Raw genomic sequence first — 18,773 nt, 5'->3', positions numbered from 1 at the left:
CCAAAATCCCAGACTCCAGATGGAAATGAGGTGTTCAACATAAAATATATTCTTTATAAAAACAGTTTAGGTGGGTGAGCCACCCATAGTTCAGTAAATGGTGAGAATTGTCCTGAAATCTAAGTTCCCAGATGCCAGCCAAGGGCTAAACTTGTAAGTAGCGCTTTCTAAGGATAGCAGTCTCAGGCCAGCTATGTCAACTTTTCTGCACACTGGTTACCATGTTATACCCCAATTCTGTCTTGGCATCTGCTTCCAGAGAAGCCAACCTGTGACAAGTTTAATTCAAAATGGTTGCAGACCCCAATGTTCACTGCAGCACTATTTATAATAGTCAAGACATGGAAGCAACTTAAATATCCATTGACAGATGAATGGATGAAGAAGATGTGGTACATATATACAATGGAATATTACTCAGCCATAAAAAAGAATGAAATAATGCTATTTGCAGCTACATGGATGGACCTAGAGATTATCATACTAAGTGAATTAAACCAGACAGAAAGACAAATATCATAAGATATCACTTATATGTGGAATCTAAAAAAATGATATAAATGAGCTTATATACAAAACAGAAATAAACCCACAGACACAGAAAACAAACTCATGGTTACCAAAGGGGAAAGGTTGGGGGGAGGGATAAATTAAGAGTTTGGGATTAACATATATACACTACTATATGTAAAATAACCAACAAGATCCTACTGTGTAGCACAGGGAACTATATTCAATATTTTTAAATAATTTACAAGGGAAAAGAATATGAAAAAGAATATATATATGTATAACTGAATCACTTTTCTGTACACCTGAAACTTATGCAACATTGTAAATCAACTATACTTCAGTAAAAAAGTGGCTGCAGATTATGGGAACATTTAATGCATTATATAGGAGCTGGAAGACAACTAACCCATTCCTCACTACTTCCTCACTATTCCTACTACTACATAGTGGTCACAATGCACACTGTAGTTAAGGTTAAATTTTTCTGATGGACCAACAAGGCCAAACTGACCTTCCAAACAGTCAAAGCCAAGTTAGGTTGGGAACAGGAGCTTTGGTCCAGACAATTACTGGAACCTGAATCAAAGTGTGTTGCCACATATGACTCGCCTATGATGAATCAGCCTCTGTCCATAGAGGCTGTTATCAGAGGTGGTCAGGAAACCAATTCTGTTTTCAGACTCAAACATCCTGATTCTAAATCTTACATTTTCATTAGCACCAAATTGAAATGCAAGTTCTCCATTTGCACTGGAAATAGCCTTCTAAGCTCTGATTCGTGTACCTAGCAGATAAGAAGAAAATCAATAAAATGGGTAACTATGAAAAGCAGTGCAAACAGGTTACATTAAAATACTGATGGAAAGGAGACAAAACATCTGTGTCTAAAGAGAACAAAAGGCTATAGATCAGTGATTTGTTTTCAAAGTTTGCTACTGACAGAAGGCAAACACTTTTAATTTTACAGCTTTAGGGAGAAGAATGGAGAGGTAAGGGAATGAATGACATTTGATCACCTACAATATGCCACTCCCTGGGCTAGATGCATGTAGGGGGTTGAACTGTGTCCTCCAGAAAGCTATGCTGAAATCTTAACCCTCAATATCTATGCATGTGACCTCATTTGGAAATGAGGTCTTTGCAGACATAGTCAAGTTAAGATGAGGTCATACTGGATTAGGGTGGGTCCTAAATCCAGTGACTGTATCCTTATAAGGAGAGGGAGATTTGGAGATAGACACACACAGAGAAAAGACTACGTGACCATGGAGGCAGAGATTGGAGTGATGTAGCTACAACCAAGGAAGCATTTCCAGGAGCCACTTGAAGCTGGGAAGAAGCAAGGAAGGATTCTTCCCTAGAGTCTTCAAAAGGAGCATGACCCTGCCAACACCTTGATTTCAGTCTTCGAGCCTCCAGAACGGTGAGAGAATAAATTTCTGTTGTTCTAAGCTTTGTGATAATTTGTTGTGGCAGCCCTAGGAAACTGAAAAAGTGTGGTATTGCTTTATCTCATTCAATCTTCAGCAATCCTGCAGGGGATGTATTATTCCCATTCCACTGATAGATAAATGAAGATGCAAAGAGATCAGGTAGTTAATCAAAGTCCATAGTTAAAGAGGGACAGAGCTAGCTCTGCTTAATTCCAAAGTCTGTGTTCTCCCCGGTACATTACACCACTTGCCGTCCAGGGGGTTGTGTGATTTTCTAAACACATTTTTAGTCTCAACCTCCCACACCTTGGTAGAAGTTACTTGTCTGATGGGTGAGAACCAGAAACAGATATTGGGACAGAATTACAGGCAGGCAGCAACCATGTACTAAAAAAAGCAGGAACAAAACTAACTCATTCTCTCAAAGTCTCCCTCCCTTCCTCCCTTTCCTGCTTTAGGAAGCAGAACAGCCAGGAAAGCCACCTCACTCCTCTTCCCACCTCCACCTTCTCTGAATCTCCACCTTGAGATCTTGCAATTCCTACTTTCCAATACCAGGTGATAAGCAAACCTAGGTAAAAACTACCTACTTGGGGCAAGCCCACTCACAAGTCCCACTTTCTTCTTTTCAACCTTCTTCATTTACCTCTGTTACTAACTTAAGCCAGGTCCTGATCCCCTGACCTGTCCACAACGCCTCTACTCTTCAACTTCCCTCCTCCATATAAATGGCCAAAGAAGACTGAATCTCAAGATTTAGCTTTATGGAAAGGAAAATCCCCATAATCACTCATATCGCCATCATTGTCATCACCATCATCATCATCACCATCAACATCACCATCACCATCACCATCATCCTCACCATCATCGTCCTTACCATAATATCACCATCATCACCATCAATACCATCATTATCACCATCACCACCATCATTAGAGCTAATATGTATTGAGCAGATACTGAGTGCCAAGGATGGTTCCAAGTGCTTTACATGCTTTATCCATTCACTCCCCATGGCAATAGCATAAAGTGGGCACTATTTTAATCCATATTTTACAGATTACAATGACAAAGTATAAATAAGTTAAATAAATAGCCCAAGGTCACAGAGCTAAGAAGTAACAGACCCAGGATTCACACCCCACGGTCTAGGCAGTAGTCTTCAGACCAGCAGCTGCCTCTCCAGGGCTCAGGCTCCAGCCTGGCCTTTTACCAGGAGCCTTGCATTGAGTCATCAGGGGCTTGTGCCGCTGTGAACATTTTGATTCCCTCTCTGAGTATACAGCTCACCCTTTTGGGGTAAGTGACTAGCAGGGCAGAATTTTAGAATTCCGGAGTCTCTGGCCAAAAGCCTTCCCTTCAAAACTACGCTTAACTATCAACACCTTTATTGACCTTTCATCAGAGGCCAAGTAATTCCTTTTTAATCTTTAGAACAATGCTTTAAATACAGAATTCACACTTCATGGGTGCAAACACCAAGCTTTGCTATAATTCCATTTACCTGAAAATTTCTATTAAGTGGCTACATCACAATTACTGCCAGGCTTGACTCAATGTTTAGATGTGGTGGTAACCTTTCTTGACAAGGAAAGACAAGGAGGAAAGAGACCCAGGCCCTGCTCCGAGGAGCTCAGCATCCTATAGAGGAATGGCCAGGCACGTAGGCTGGGGCGACATGTGTGACTAGGGCAAGGAGAGAAGAGGGGCAGCCCCTAACCCAGCTCAAAGGACAAAGAAGACCTTCCAAGAGGTGACCCGTGGGGAGAGGACAATGAGCCAGGCCAGGAGGAGGGTGAGCCAGGCAGAGGGAACAACATGGGCAGGACTTGCAGATGGCAAGAGACACAGCCCAGGTCCCAGAGGGCCTTCAAGAGAAGGTTAGGGATTTGCAACATCATCCTACAGGCTTAGGGGGCTCCCTGCAGGGTTTTAAACCAGGAAGTAACATGGTCATATCAGTATTTTAGAAAGAGAAATCCATATGCTGTGTGACTTCAGCCTGGAGGAGGGTGAACCTGGATGACACAGCCAATGGAGAAATGATGAGGACCAGAAACAACGCTATGGGAAGCAGCAGAACATACTCGTAAAGACCATGGACTTGGGCCCTCATTGTGGGCTCAACTCTCAGCTCCTCCCCTACCACACTGTGGGACCCTGAGCCTTTCCCTCCCTAAGCTGCAGTTTCCCCATCTGTAAAATGAGGGCAAAAACCTTGCAGACAAATTCCATTGATAATCATTGTAAGTACAGAATCTCAAAGAGCCTATCTAACTTAAACTCCATTATCTAAGAATAAAGAAAAAGAGGTGGCTCAGTGATCCCAGCTGTCTTACCCCCAGAGCCCACACTAACTTTCCTTCTTGTCTCTGGAAAAGAATCCGTTATTACCACCACTTTAATCACATATTGGCTGGTAGCAGATTCCTTTGACGAGTTCCACCACTGCATTTATGAAGAGCAATGCCAGACAAAAAAAGATTTTCAAAAGAAATGCTTTAAATGCTTAAAATCCAATACCAAGTTACAAGAGCATGAGGAAAAATTGTTTATACAATTTGACTTCAATTATGTAATAAATATATATATAGACTTGCAGAAGGCAAGAAACTACCATGCTAGCAATGGTTATTTCTGGTGGTGGGGATATGAAGAAATGTTATCTTACTCATCTAACTTTCTCCTTGTGTCTGTGTGTGTGTGTGTGTGTGTAGGGGTTGTTTGTTTAAAGTGTCCATAATAGACATATATTAAATCCCACCCCCTCCCCAAACCAGGAAAAGTTTGAAGGGGAGAGCATACAGAATGATTTCTCTGAAAGACATTTTAGGAGTAACTTAGTTGAAATCCTTCAACTGCTTGAAGAAGCACAGGAGTCAGTGACTTGCTGACCCTTGTCCCACAGCCCTTGAGGGGCAGCTCTGAGGGCAGAGACTCTGATGACTCTGGCAAGAGCAAGAGCTTGAAGGTAACCATAAACAGAGACAATCACACTCACTAATAGAGGTCTGTAAGTTACAATCCAGTGAATAAGGCCTGGACTACAGAACAAACTGCACAGCATGATTCCATTCCTCAAAGTTGTCTCAAGCTTCAGGACCTTGTCCAGTTCCCAAAGCCTCTCAGGACCTGAGTTTTTTTTCACTCTTAATTGAGGAAGTAAAACTAGATAATCTTTAAAGTCTCCCCCTGGGCAAAACTTCTATTGTGATGTCAACAAAAATGTATTAAGTGCCAACCAGGGGAATAATCTCAATGTCACAGAGTGACAAGGTTTATCAGATGTCCCAATGCCACTAGATCCCAGCAAGGGGTGCCACCAGCCTGCTTGGGGGATGTGAAGGAATCACAGAGGTGGAGAAAGTTGGTCAGGGTCCTGCAGGATGTTTACGAGCTGCCAGAGGACAGGAAGGAAAAGATCAGCATGTGTAAAACCGGAGCTATGTGGAAAACTCAGGAACCCCACGGCACAGGGAGATAGCAGAGGTCACCTTTCCTGATGGAGCCTGAATCCTAACTTAAGGGAATTGGGCTTTATCCAGCAGGCAATGGGGAGCCCCTCCAGAATAGAAAGTGAGCAGGCTGGTGTTTCAGGATGATGGGCTGGAGGGGAGCAGGACTGAACAGGCAGAAGGCTGGTGGTAAGTCATCCAAAGAAGAAGAGACCCAGAGAAGGCAGACGTGATGATATGCGACTGCATGCTTCCAGCCCTCTGAGTTAAACCCAAAGCCACATGATTTTGCCAGTGGAGTTACACGTTCCCTCCACTGTGCTCAAGGGCACACACTGTAAATCTTTGTGTTTGAGAAATTCTCATATCGTACATAGCTATCTACTGAGGCATTCTTTATCTTATTAATGAATAGAAGCTCTTTATAATATATTATAAAGACATTAATCCTTTTTAATGTATGCTACAAATATTTTCCCAAGTTTACCCCTTATCTTTTTTAATACTGTTTTCAAATGTAAAGTTTTCAACTATTTTGTGTACTCAGACCCATGGTTTTCCCCCATGGTTTTTTTCATAGCATATTAACCGATATTTACTCTTTAAAAATTGTTTTATCCATTTAGATTTAAATCTGTTGAGGGAATTCATCTTCATTTTTCTTCCAAAAGATCCTGTCAGTTGCCCCCCAAATTTATGAATCAGACATTCTCTTTCCATTGGTTTGAAATATCGTTTTATCATGTATACATATGTGTAGATATTCTATTTTATTCCACTGGTCTGACTTTTTTTGCAGGACTTGAATACAGCACTAATATAGCTTTCTAATTTTTTATATCTGCTAGGGCAAATCCTCCTTTGTTACTCTTCATTTTGAAATTTTCTCATCTCGCTTTGTAAATTTATATTTCCAGGTGAAACTTTGATTGATTTGATCATATTCCTCCCCCAAATTCCACTATTGTTATTATTCGAATTATACTCCAAATTAATCTGGGTGACATAACAATTGGTTTAAATGTCCCTCTCTTGATTAGATTCAGATCCTTGCAGTGAAATATGGTGACCTGTTCTTCTGGTGCCTGGCAGGGTGCCCAGCTTCGCTACAAGAAGCTGGAGTGAAGTCCAGCTGAATCAACACCTCCACTCAACTACTATCCATAGGATAAACAAGGTCCCACTGTAAAGCACTGGAAACTATACTCAATATCCTGTGATAAACTACAATGGAAAAGAATATGAAAAAGTATATATATATGCATAACTGAGTCACTCTGCTGTACAGCAGAAATTAACACAACATTGTAAATCAACTATACTTCAATAAAATTTTTTTTCTTTTTTGCGGTACGCGGGCCTCTCACTGTTGCGGTCTCTCCCGTAGCGGAGCACAGGCTCCAGAAGTGCAGGCCCAGCAGCCATGGCTCAGGGACCCAGCCGCTCTGTGGCATGTGGGATCCTCCCGGACCGGACCGGGGCACGAACCCGCGTCCCCTGCATCGGCAGGCGGACTCTCAACCACTGCGCCACCAGGGAAGCCCCAATAAAATTTTTTTAAAAAGAATACCTGCACTCAATGTCCGGCACAGGGTGGAGTGATTCTTTTCCTCTCTATTCATCCAGGAGACAGAAAGGGTAAGAAGACTTCTTGGGGTCTTAGTTGACATATATCAGTTTAACTCTCAGGAAATTAATAAGAAATTAAGGAGGTTATGGTGTCTCTTCCAAGTGTTGCAGTTCCCAATTTACACAATGGGTTACTCAATGTCTTTGCTTTGTATTTTTTAACTGCTTGATAAAAATGTCAGAGGAGCTTATACCTCACTGCTGAGTTCCTCTTATTCATCACTGTCACACTTTCCTATTATAACGACGTTATCTTTGCAGGTGCCCAAATCAACTGTGCTAGAACACACGCTGCAGCTGGCAAGGGCTGAGCCTCCTCCTTACGTATACCTGGAAGGTGCCAGGCACTGTGCTCGAGCCCAGTAAACCTTGGTTCACGTCCAACCGACAGTCAAACAGGCTTAACCTTGACGTCAGATCTTCAGATACATATTTTAGAAACCTCTCCTCCACCCTTAATTAACTCCTTCCTTTAAGATCCAAGTGAATTCTTACCTCCTCCAAGAGGCCTGCCATCCACCCAGCCCGCCCAGCCCACCCTTTCTCCCTTGTCAGTACCCCCAGCACCTATGATCTGTATGTTGGGTCACAACCTCACAAGTTCAGTCACAGCTGATGTACATGGTTTGTTTGGCTTTTTGCCCTTGTTTAATGTCTCATTGTGGGGGAGGGATGGTGGGTGATGGTCGATCGGAATCTCCAGGCTGCCTCAGACTCCACTGCGCCCTAGAATCTTGCGTGGGCCTGACTCACACACTTACTGCACCGGCGCAGCCCTCGTGGGAATTTAAGCTTGAGAGCCTCATACATAACATTCTTTTCGCAATTAACACAGAACACTTGCACAGCAGCGTTATTTTCATGTGTAATAATACTGATGATGTTTATTGAGTGCTTACAGAATGCAAGGCACTGTGCCGAGTGCTTTGCCTGCATCAATCCGTTTACTTTGACGACCACCCTATGAAGTGGGTACTATTATTATTCTCATTTTACAGCCATGATACTGAGGTCCAGGGAGGTAAGTAATGTGCCCAAGGTCACATACAATCAGTGGAAAAACAGGGATGCAAGTCCAGGCCTCTGGTGCAAGAGCCCGTGGTTCCCACAACACTCTAGGGCCATCACCTGCATAAGTCTCATCTCCCCACTCGATAATTACCTCCTTGAACGTGGTCCACAGGCACAGGTCACCTGGCCCAGGGGCCAGTGGGGCTGAAATCCAACCCATTGCTCCACTGCCAAGCCTTGTACCCATGGGTCTGCAGCCCAGGGGGGCCACCTATGCCTGTTTCTCCTGAAGGCAATAAGCTGAAGACAGCCCTGGAGACCTGGGTATGGCTCGTCTCCATCCACGTGAGAAGGTCTGGGCCACAGAGAAAGGGCTCATAAATACTGATTAAATGAACGTTCTCTGACCTTTACTGCAATCACGCAGCATTGACGACAATCAGCTCAGTCATGGGATATTTACCTGTTGAGTGCCACCCACAATGTAAGGCACCGTGCGGGATGCAAGAAGGAACCAGACATGGTGCCGCCCGGCAGGAGCTCACAGACCAGCCAGGAGAACTGTCTGCACCTGTGTGCCTGACTCGGGTTTTGTGCTGGCCTCATCTGTGCAGGCATTCGGCTCACTAGGAGGCAGTGTGGCCCACTGCCCAGCAGCAGGGCTCTGGAGCCAAAGGGCCTGGGTTCATATCTTATTCCACCACTACCTGTGCAGAATGGCGTTCACACAGCAGGCCTGAGACTTCCATCCTCTGGGAGGCCTGCTCAAGGTGCTGGGCCTTGGCTGGTGTCTGGGGACTCAGGTTTCAGAGGGTTCCCACCATCTCCTGATAAGAGGGGCTCACAGGGCCTAAACTGTTGGGCAAAGGATGTGGGGTACACTGAATACATGCTGTCCTCCTGGGAGGTACCAGGCAGAGGGTGCCCCGTGCCCAGCTCCCAGTACAAACCCTGGCACTGGGTCTCGAATGAGCTTCCCTGGTAGACAGCACTTCACATGTACTGTCACAACTTGATGCCAGAAGAGTTAAGCGTGTCCTACGTGTCTCCACTGGGAGAGGACCCTGGAAGCCTGCACCTGGTGTCCTCCAGACCTCGCCCTGAGTCCCTGTTCCCTTTGCTGATTCTGCTTTGCATCCTTTCTCTGTCATAAATCAGCCTGAGTAAGACTATGTGTGTGGTCCTGTGAGCTCTCCTAGGGAATCACTGCACCTGGGAGTGGTCTTGGGAACACTGATACCCTAGTCATGTGACCTTGGGCAAATGACTTGACCTAAGTGTGCCTCAGTTTCTCTATCTATGAAATGGAGGTGATTTAAAATACAATCTGTCCCCTCAGATTATGGTGAAGATGTCACAATTCAGCAAATGAAGACTGCTTAGGATGCCTGGCACCTAGTAGGTGCTTAAGAAATGTGGAGCGTGGTTATATAGTGAATAAACACTTGATGAACATGTGAATGAGTGAATGCATGAGCTGTGGGTGATTGAATGATGAACAAAAATGGAGAAATGTTAATGATGAATAGCAGAAGCAGGGCTGCAGGGCCCTGGGCAGCTCTGGGAAGACAAAACATGACCACCCACTAGCCGTGGGGTGAACACTGCAGGGTGGGTACCAGCTGGCTGATGGGTGGGTGAGGCCCCAGCCTGTCCAGGCAGTGACCGACCCGTCTTGCCCAGATGAAAGGGTCAACCAGGAAACTAGCCAGACAGCCTCAGGCCACACTGGGGGACCCCAGACTGCACAGAGCCCCCAGCCTTGGCTTGTGTTTGGGAGGCTAAGGCCAGAGGTAGGCCCCTACCCTTGGCTCTGAGGACAGCAAGAGACCACACACCAAAGACATAAAGAGACACACTGGGGGCATAAAGCGGGTGTCCAGGTCAAAGATTTTCTCCTACCGTTATCTTTTCTTCTGTTGTTATGGTGAAAAGGGCTTTTAGCTGGGCTCTGTTCTAGAAAAAGAAAAAAGAAAGCACTTCAGTAAATAGGTTTTGGCATCTGAGACACGGGGTAACATTTCGTGTTTCCGACCCACCAACCCACTGTGCCTGGAGCAACACTGGGCCCTTGACTTTGCGGATGGAGGCTTGTGGATGTCTTAAAGTCCCTTTGGGGGAAAGGTCTATGAAACTGTGATGCCTCCTTCTCTCCTAGAGGCATGTGGAAATCCAAACACCAGTTTCCCTAACTGCCAGGGAAACCCAGGCAGTGTGCCCTGGTGGTGAAACACCTGGGGTTAGGGGCACGTCGGGCTCGGGGGAGGGATGACCCTGAAGCTTACCCGCCCTGTGACCTGGAGCAGCCACTTTCACCCTCTGGGATCTAGTCTGTACCCTTCAGGAAGGGGGAGAGAATCACAGGCTCCGATGTCATTGCTCCAATTGTCAGCTCTCTTTCCAATGCTCCCAACACCCCTAAACCCCAACTCCCTATGTGTCTCCTCCCAATACCTTCTAATACTCCTCTGCTTAGAAAACATAGGAAATGGAAAAATGAAGGGTGAGCGTTATGACTGCTATCTGTCCAACCACATGGTATCTGAGGAGACTCAACATGAGATCATACTTCTTCCTGGGGGTAGAGTCAGAATATCTTGCAACTGAAAGGCAGTGCAGGGTAGTCTGGAGAGAACCAGACTACCCCAGTTCATGCCTGGCTCTATCACCCTCCAGCACTGTGGTTTTAGACAAGTTATTGACCTCTCTGTGCCTCAGTTTCCTCATCTGTACAATGGGAATTATATTCAACTCGGAGGGTTGCTGTGAGGATTAATTAGAAGAGTGCCTGGCACATACGGAGGAGTGCTGTGAAAGTATTACCGCTATTGGGTGTAGCAGGTGGTGATGGGTGGTTGTGTCAATGTAGGTAACCTGGCCTGGAGACTTGGAGCCTGAAGTCCAGTGAGCTAGGCAACCCCTGTGTAATCCTATCACGGCCACTTGGAGGCATTTTCCCTTGACCTGAGTGATGGTCCACCCGAGGTAGGAAACCTCCTGATCCGTGCCCTACAGTTGTTACAGCAGCCACACTGGGAGCACTGGGGCATCCCAAATGCATCATGGGCCACAGGACAAGCGGATGGAGGCTTCCAAGGGAAGTTGAAATGCCACAAGCTTTCTTTTTCTGGAGGGAAATGGAAATTTTAAGAAACAAACAAATAAACAAACAAGTCTTTAAAGAAGAGACACCTATGAAGCAATCACTTGGCCCTTTCTGTTCCTGAATTGTCTGTGCTTCGGAATATTCATGGTGCCCTGTGAGTTTCAGGGTCTCCTGAACTAGTGGGTTCAAAGGCCAGTTTCCTCTCTCTTCACTCCCTCTGGGTCCCTCCTCCCTGTGTTTCCTGACACTCAAAGTCTCAGCAGAAAGGGGCTGAAAGTGTACTTCATCTCTTTGCAAAACATGAATCCTCAGCCCCGCGCCTACATAAACTTCAAGGCGTGAGAAACATGTTTTAGATCACAGCCTGAAGTCAGGAAACATGGACCACGTGAGATCCAGTGATGGTTTTATAAGGTGGGCAGCATGTTTATACAATAAATGGTAAGGAACTGGAGATGAATGTTCTAGATTTTCCCCTCTTTGACCTCCCTTCATCTAGGTCCTGTCTCATCTACCCTTGTATGAATTTGAGGTGCATGTCTGTATGTGTGCATATCCACATGCACGTGTATGCATGTGTGTGTCCATGTGCATGTATGTGTGCATATCCGTGTGCACATGTGTGTCAGTGTGCATGTGTGCACGTGTGCATATCCACGAGCACATGTGTGCATATGTGAGCATGTCCATGTGTGCACGTGTATATCCACGTGCACACATGTGTATCCATGTGCACGTGTATGTGTGCATATCCACGTGCATGTGTGCATCCATGTGCATGTGTGTGCATGTGTGTCTATCCATGTGCATGCATGTGTGCACATCTGTGTGTGTTTGAGAAAGTAGTTTCCAGATCTAAACATAATGCATTTCTGACAGTACCTACTTCATGCTGTGAGGATTAGTAAGTGGTAACTATTTTTATTTCCCTCTCCACTGCTCTCATACCATGTGAAAATGTCAGAACTAGAAGAGATTGCGGGGAGTCTTCCTACCCCTCTCATTTCTCAGGTGGGAAAACTGAAACTCAGAGACACTGAACTGTTCTGAAAACACAGCGAGGACAGCGTTCCCACCTCTGAAACACCAGACACCAGCTCCACACTAACTTGAAGGATTTCAAGTTGGGCACCTGCATTTTTAAATAACTCCTTTATTCTCCCATTGGTAGTGTGAGCCTCTTTATGGCTGACAAGCAGAGTAGACCCATGTTCTCTTGGGGAGTTGTCGTGAGTCTCACTCAAACTTTGATCATGTTCAGCCCCAAATACACTGGACCTCCTTGCCATCACGCAGGAAGGCCTAGGAGTCACCCAAAGAAACTGTGAAGTCCAAATGGGTGAGCCGATTGGAGAATGAGGCATAGGAGCCGCTCACCATTATCAACACTTATCCACTCAGCAAACGCCGGCCTTCCATGGGCCTTTTCTAAGGCAGGGCCAGGAAGGGCGATGCTGACAGTCTAACGCAGGCAGGAACCTACAACACATGGAATCTCCAGGTGGGCAGGGGGACTCTCCGCTCTGTCTACAGAACTGCCCAGAGAGTACCTGAAGGCTTGGAAGGGGATGGAAAGAAACCGCAGGCCACGTGCAAATATAAAATCATCTCTTTTATCCCCACAAGAGACTGGAGACTATAGAACAATCTCCCTTTTACTGATGAGAAACTAGAGGCTCAGAGAAGTTCAAAAAGAAAAAAACCACACCTGCCCAAGAACCATTAGTTCACTGATCTATTCATTCGTCCACTCAACAAATATTTACTGAGCAGCTAGTGTGGGTGGGGCTCTATTTTGGGCACTGAGAACACACCTGGGAATAGGGCCAATGGTGTCCCTGGTCTCATGGAGTGACATTCTAGTGGCGGATGGGGGTTACTGGGGGGATGGGGTTGACATGACACAGACAGACACCAAGCAAAGCAACGGACAGGACTCGTCAGGGGGTGACAGCCAAGGAGGTCGCCCTGGGGTGAGAGGCCCCGGACCTCATGCCTCCTGCTGCCCCACCAGCCTCCCCAGGCTCTTCTGGGAGGTGAAGCCGCCCTGGCCTAACGTCCCCTCCCTACATGAGGAGGTGGAGGCTTCCAATTTCACTGGGTTTCTGAGTTTCTCACTGTTGGTTTCCGACTGTTGCCTTATCTTAAATTTTAATTTTAACATATTTGGTTTCCTGTCCTTTGAAATTCGGATGGTATTTCTTCTGGGCCATTTTATCTCCATTTTTGTATCCTTCTTTGTCCTCTGTTCTTGACTTTGCACTTAATTGTGTTCGGAGACATCTGTCTTTTCTGACAGTTTTATACAGTTTTCTCATATCTGGTCTTTACCTTTTGGGAATCTTTCATTTTATTTAATTTTATCCAGGACTGTTTTTCTTATTGCAACAGAAAACACTGCACACAGGCTCCCCAGCCTTGGATGGAACGATTCGGCAGCTGTGGGGTCCGATATTGATTCTGCCACGTGACTTGGGGCAGTCACCCTTGGAGCCTCATTTTCTAAGTCTATTATAAGAGGTACTTTCTCCAGGGACTGAAATCAGAACAAAATGAGCAGAGTAACTAGAGCACGAGCTCGTTGATCTCGAGGCCGGAGATCTTGACAATATTGTCTTGACAACAAAGACAATAGCGGTGATGAACTCTGGAAGGAGAGCTGGGCAGGAGGCATCAGAACCTCTCCACTCCCAGTATCTCCGGCCTCGAGCGGAGCACAGATCTCCTCCTCTGTATTCCCAGGTGTGTACAGCATGTAGCACGGGTCATGCAACCAACCACATTCACTGCCTACGTGGATTAACAAAAAAGTGAATGCAAAATGAAGGTGCTAATAGTAATGGGGTTACAGGTTAAATCACATCCCCGCAAAATCCATATGTTGAAGCCCTAATCCCCAGTATCTCAGAATGTGTCTGTATTTGGAGACAACCTTTACAAATGTGATTAAGGTAAAATGAGACCATCAAGGTGAACTCTAATCTCACCTGAAAAGTGTCCTTAAAAGAAGAGGACACTAGGACACAGACACACAGAAAGGCATGACCATGTGAGGACACAGGGAGAAGACAGCCCTCTACAAGCCAAGGACAGAGGCCTCAAAAGGAACCAGCCCTGCCCACACCTTGATCCGGACTTCCAGCCTCCAAGATTGTGAACAAACAAATTTCTGTTGTTTTTGAGCCATCTGGTCTGTGGTACTTTTTCACAGCAGCTCTAGCAAACCAATACAAATGGGAGATATTTGGTTGAGTGCTTACTATGCCCAAGACACAGCGATGATAAATTAACATCTATCGTTTACATATCTTGATAATCAGGTCCACAGAAGTTAAAGTAATTAAGGTCACAAGGAGCTTCGAGGGAGCCTGATTCATGGTCAAGTGTGTGAGATTCCAGGGGCTGCGCATTTATCCAGAATTGGGTATCATCACTGAACAAATGAAGGATGGAACGAAGAAAAGAATGAACTAACAGATGTTGTCTCCAGGGTTTCTAAAACAACAGTGACAAGAAAGAAATCAAAGTAACAAAGACAATACCGGTGATGAACTCTGGAAGGAGAGCTGGGCAGGAAGCATCAGGACCTCTCCACTCCCAACGTCTCTGGCCTCGAGCGATGCTGTGTAGCTGACGGAGAAGGAGTCTCCAACTGCTCAGAGAGAAGGCACATGTGGGTCAAGAACGGGGTCCCTGCCACACCCCAGACACAGCCAAGCATCCAAAGGCGGCTGGCATCACAGCTGACAGCGGCAGCAAGAGCCCCTTTGATCTCACATACTTTTTATCGGGGAGAAGAAACTGGGCAGGTGTGCTCTTGGACCCCCTCTTTTTTCACTTGGAAGGGCTGTCGGCACCCTTACAAGGAGCTTTACCTGGGCTCCACCCCATCCTGGGGCTGGGCAGGCCCGTCCTCTTAATTCAGGATGCCATACACTTAGGAAATCCAGAACCTTTCTGTTTTGTTCTGAATCCAGGTGGGGACCTATTTGTTCCCAACGATCCCATCCACACAACGATGGGACAGAGTTTTTATAGGACTTTTGGGCGACACTAGCTGCCGCTTTGACACCTCCAGCTGGTTCTGAAAGCCCAGCATGCAGCACAGGGAAGCAGTGCCAGACTGGGCCCGGGAGGGGGCAGTGGAGAAAGTCACTCAGGCTCACGTAGGGTCTCCTCCAACCTCATGGTCTCTGGCTGGCCTTCGATGGCTTAATTACACAAACAGAGAAGCTTCCTAGGAGATAGGGTTTCTGACTCAAAGCTCCCCTTAGTCAGAAGCCAGGACTCGTTAGAAGAAGATGGCTCCGCTATCGGGAGGGGCCACACTCAGTCACACCCTCAGGTGAACAAGCAGGCTCTGGAGGCATGGGTGGAAAAAGAGGGACCCCAAACGAAAGCAGGTGACAGGGTGGCCACCACTGCAGGTTTCCAGTTTTGTAGGAGGCAGGGATGTCTCAGCCCCATCTTGTGGAGGTAGGGCCGGCATGCCCTGGGGACCCTTCCGTCTGATGTTGGAAATAGACTGTGCCCACCGTAACTACTAAAGGCGGAGTTCTCCCACTGAGCTGACGTTCTCAGGTGGGCTCCAGATACCTGGCAGAAACCGAAGGCACGTGTGAACTAAAGCAACATCTCTGTCCTTGCTCTTTCTGATGGATGCCTCTAAGCCTCAGCCATGGTCTGGGGAGGATGCTGAGTGCTGCTTTGGGGACATGGCCGTGTCTGTCCAGAGGCTGAGACTGGTGGCTGGTTGTCTGAACAGGGTGGATGTGGAAATGACATTGTGATACTTTAAAAAAAAAAAAAAAAACAGCTTTGAGGGCTTCCCTGGTGGCATAGTGATTGAGAGTCTGCCTGCTGATGCAGGGGACACAGGTTCGTGCCCCAGTCCGGGAAGATCCCACATGCCGTGGAGTGGCTGGGCCCGCGAGCCATGGCCGCTGAGCCTGTGCGTCCGGAGCCTGTGCTCCACAACAGTGAGAGGCCCGCGTACCTCAAAAAAAAAAAAAAACAGCTTTGAGATAAAATTTATACATCAACTAATTCACCTGTTCTAAACATGAGATTTAGAGAATTTTGTACACTTACAGAGTTGTACAGCCATCACCACAGTCTGATTTCAGAACATCCCTATCACCCTAAAAAGTAGCCTGGTGCCCAATGGCAGTTACTCTCCATAGCCACCCCCAGCCCTAGGCAACCACTGATCTACTTTTTGGGGACTATTGGCCTTTTTGGACATCTCATAGAAATGAAATCATACAAGCTGTGTTCTTTGTGTCAGGTTTCGCTCCCCGAGCAAACCTCTTCTTTTTGAGGTTCATCCATGTCGTAGTGTGTACCAGTACTTCATTCCTTTCTCTGGCTGCGTAATATCCCACCGTATGGATAGACCACATTTTGTTTATATGATACTCTCATGTCCCTTGCCTCCATGGAAATTTTTTAAAGTGAAGCATATGAAAAAATTGGGGTTCAATGAATTTCAGCTTCTGAGTCAAGGAGCTGCACCCTTTCTTCTGCTGAAGGAACCCCAACTCCTCCCAGCAGCAACAACCATCAGGGGGAGTCTGGACAGAATAAAACAATGGGAAGATGGTCTGGGGAACCTTAATTTAAGAATTTTGACTGTGGACTTCAAAACTTACAAGCGCAAAAATTTTGATCTCAGATTTTAATTCCTTTTGGATTTCCATCTGTCAGGGATTCATTCCTGAACTTTTCATTTCTCCGGGAGAATTTGCAAAAGGGAGGTGCTGGCAGGTTGCTGGAGGATCTTGATGCGAATGAACTCAGGGTTGTCCTTGAATCATACTGCAAACCCCCTGACAAACTTTGTTTAATAGCGTAGCAGGATGTGATCTGAATGGGTATTAGAATTAGGGAGGATTTCCAGCCTTGGGTCTGGAGTATCCTTTGAGTTTATTTCAATAATGTAACACTCGAGTCATTTCCAAAACCTTCATGGGGCAGGAAAAAAAATTTCTTCCCCCAACCAGCAGTCCCAGAAGGACACACACAGGGGCAACGAATGGGGGTTTGGGGGAGCAGGGCTGTCCTGAGTCCCGATCAACAGCTGTTCTCCTTCCCCAGGGCACTAGTTACCCCCCTGGCAATCCTCAGATTCACCAGAAGCCCAGTGGGTTTGGAGAACAAAACGATGGAGATCGGCAAGGGAAGCACACACTCACCACCCTTGAGGTTTATGTCCCTGAGCATGGGTGCCCCACCTGAAACAGGGCTGGCCTCTCCCTGCCCCTTTCTCACTGAGCAATGCACGCCATCCGATGGAAAGTTTGGGTATGCATTGCCAGTCAGCCTATCTTACTCGTGGGAGTGGGCTACTGGCAGAAAGCAAGACTCCTGCTTGCTTTTTTGTCAGGATGGGGGAGCCATCCCAACATGCCCAGCGGGTGATAAAGCCTGTCCAACTCTGCTGGTCAGTCAGCCAGCCCACCTGATCTCAGCTACACTTGTCCTCTGACTCTGCCTGTACCTGTATCAGGGGTGATATTTTATCCCTAGTATGCTATAATGTGCTTCATCTCTCAATGTATTGAGACCTCAAAAAGATGTAAAGAAAAGAGGAGAAATTAGCACTGAGCCTGTGGAATCCCTAGGATTTTTGTTTTAAAAATCCTCAACATTTTTACTTTATTTGTGTATAATGATAAAAGTTAGATCATAAAGATAAGGTGATAAAGATTAAATTGCTAATTAAAATGATAATACCGGTGAAGGTCATTATAATCAGACCTGGCAGTGATTTTATCACCCTCAAAATGTCTGCAGGACATCAACCAGTTGATCCCCAAATGGTGTCCTGAGACAGATGGAAGGTACACTATTTCCTGTTGTGGACAAAAGAGAAAACTGAGACTGACAGAGATGAAGTGACTCGTTTAGGGTCACCCAGTTAATAAGTAGGAAGCCATCTATCCCTCTTGGACCTGTGGCTCTTTTAAAGCAGCAAATGATGATGATGATGAAAATGATATTGATATTGTCAGAGCATCAATGAGCTGGGGTCGGATGGGTCATTTGATTCTGTAGTTCTATACTTATTCTTTGGGAAAAAAGTTTCATGCCATTAAGTTGAAAACCAATGTCATATCCCTTGAGATTGCGGTAAGTTACAGACAAGCACAGTTTGGATATTACTCTCAGGGCATGTAGAATCCAGTAGGCAGAGGTAAGGCGAGGGCATACATACAATAATAATACAGTCACAAGAATAAACATAGTTGCCAGCGGCTGGGAGGCGGGGGCAATGGAGGTGCTATTCAATGGGGATAGAGTTTCAGTCATGCAGGATGAAAAAGTTCTACAGATGTGCTGTACAACAGTTAACAGTACCGTACTGTATGCTTAAAAGCTTCTTAAGAGGGTAGGTCTTATGTGTTTTTTACCAAACACAAAAATAAAAAATAAAAATAAAAATATTCACAACAAAATAGCCATGGACTTGGGAGCACTTCCCACGGGCCAGGCTGTGTTACTTTTCATGAATGAACTAGCTTCTCCTTAGAAGGACTCCCTGAAGTGTGTCACCAGCACCCACAGTTCACAGGAGCAGAGGCTGAGGTTCAAGGGTGTGCAGAGCTCATGTGTTGGGGTGAA

The 18,773-nt window shown here is 46.0% G+C and overlaps 1 protein-coding gene across 3 annotated transcripts in view; it reads right to left on the bottom strand.

The window, feature by feature from the left end:
- EVC2 (EvC ciliary complex subunit 2) overlaps positions 1–18,773 on the bottom strand; it is a 144,264-nt gene that overhangs the window by 109,921 nt on the left and 15,570 nt on the right. For 2 of the 3 annotated variants that reach the window (XM_082629743.1, XM_082629741.1), the window contains exons 6-7: positions 14,693–14,802; positions 9,947–10,000 (exon numbers count right to left, since the gene is read on the bottom strand). In XM_082629743.1, the coding sequence (XP_082485869.1) occupies positions 9,947–10,000; positions 14,693–14,802 (164 nt within the window). Of the gene's footprint in view, positions 1–9,946; positions 10,001–13,780; positions 13,855–14,692; positions 14,803–18,773 lie in introns of those variants that run through there. The other variant, XM_082629742.1, reaches the window with a different exon arrangement.

This window comes from Mesoplodon mirus (assembly GCF_964341445.2).
Source record: "Mesoplodon mirus genome assembly, chromosome: 2".
Lineage (NCBI taxonomy): Eukaryota > Metazoa > Chordata > Mammalia > Artiodactyla > Ziphiidae > Mesoplodon > Mesoplodon mirus.
This window is presented reverse-complemented; position numbering and strand designations above follow the sequence as displayed.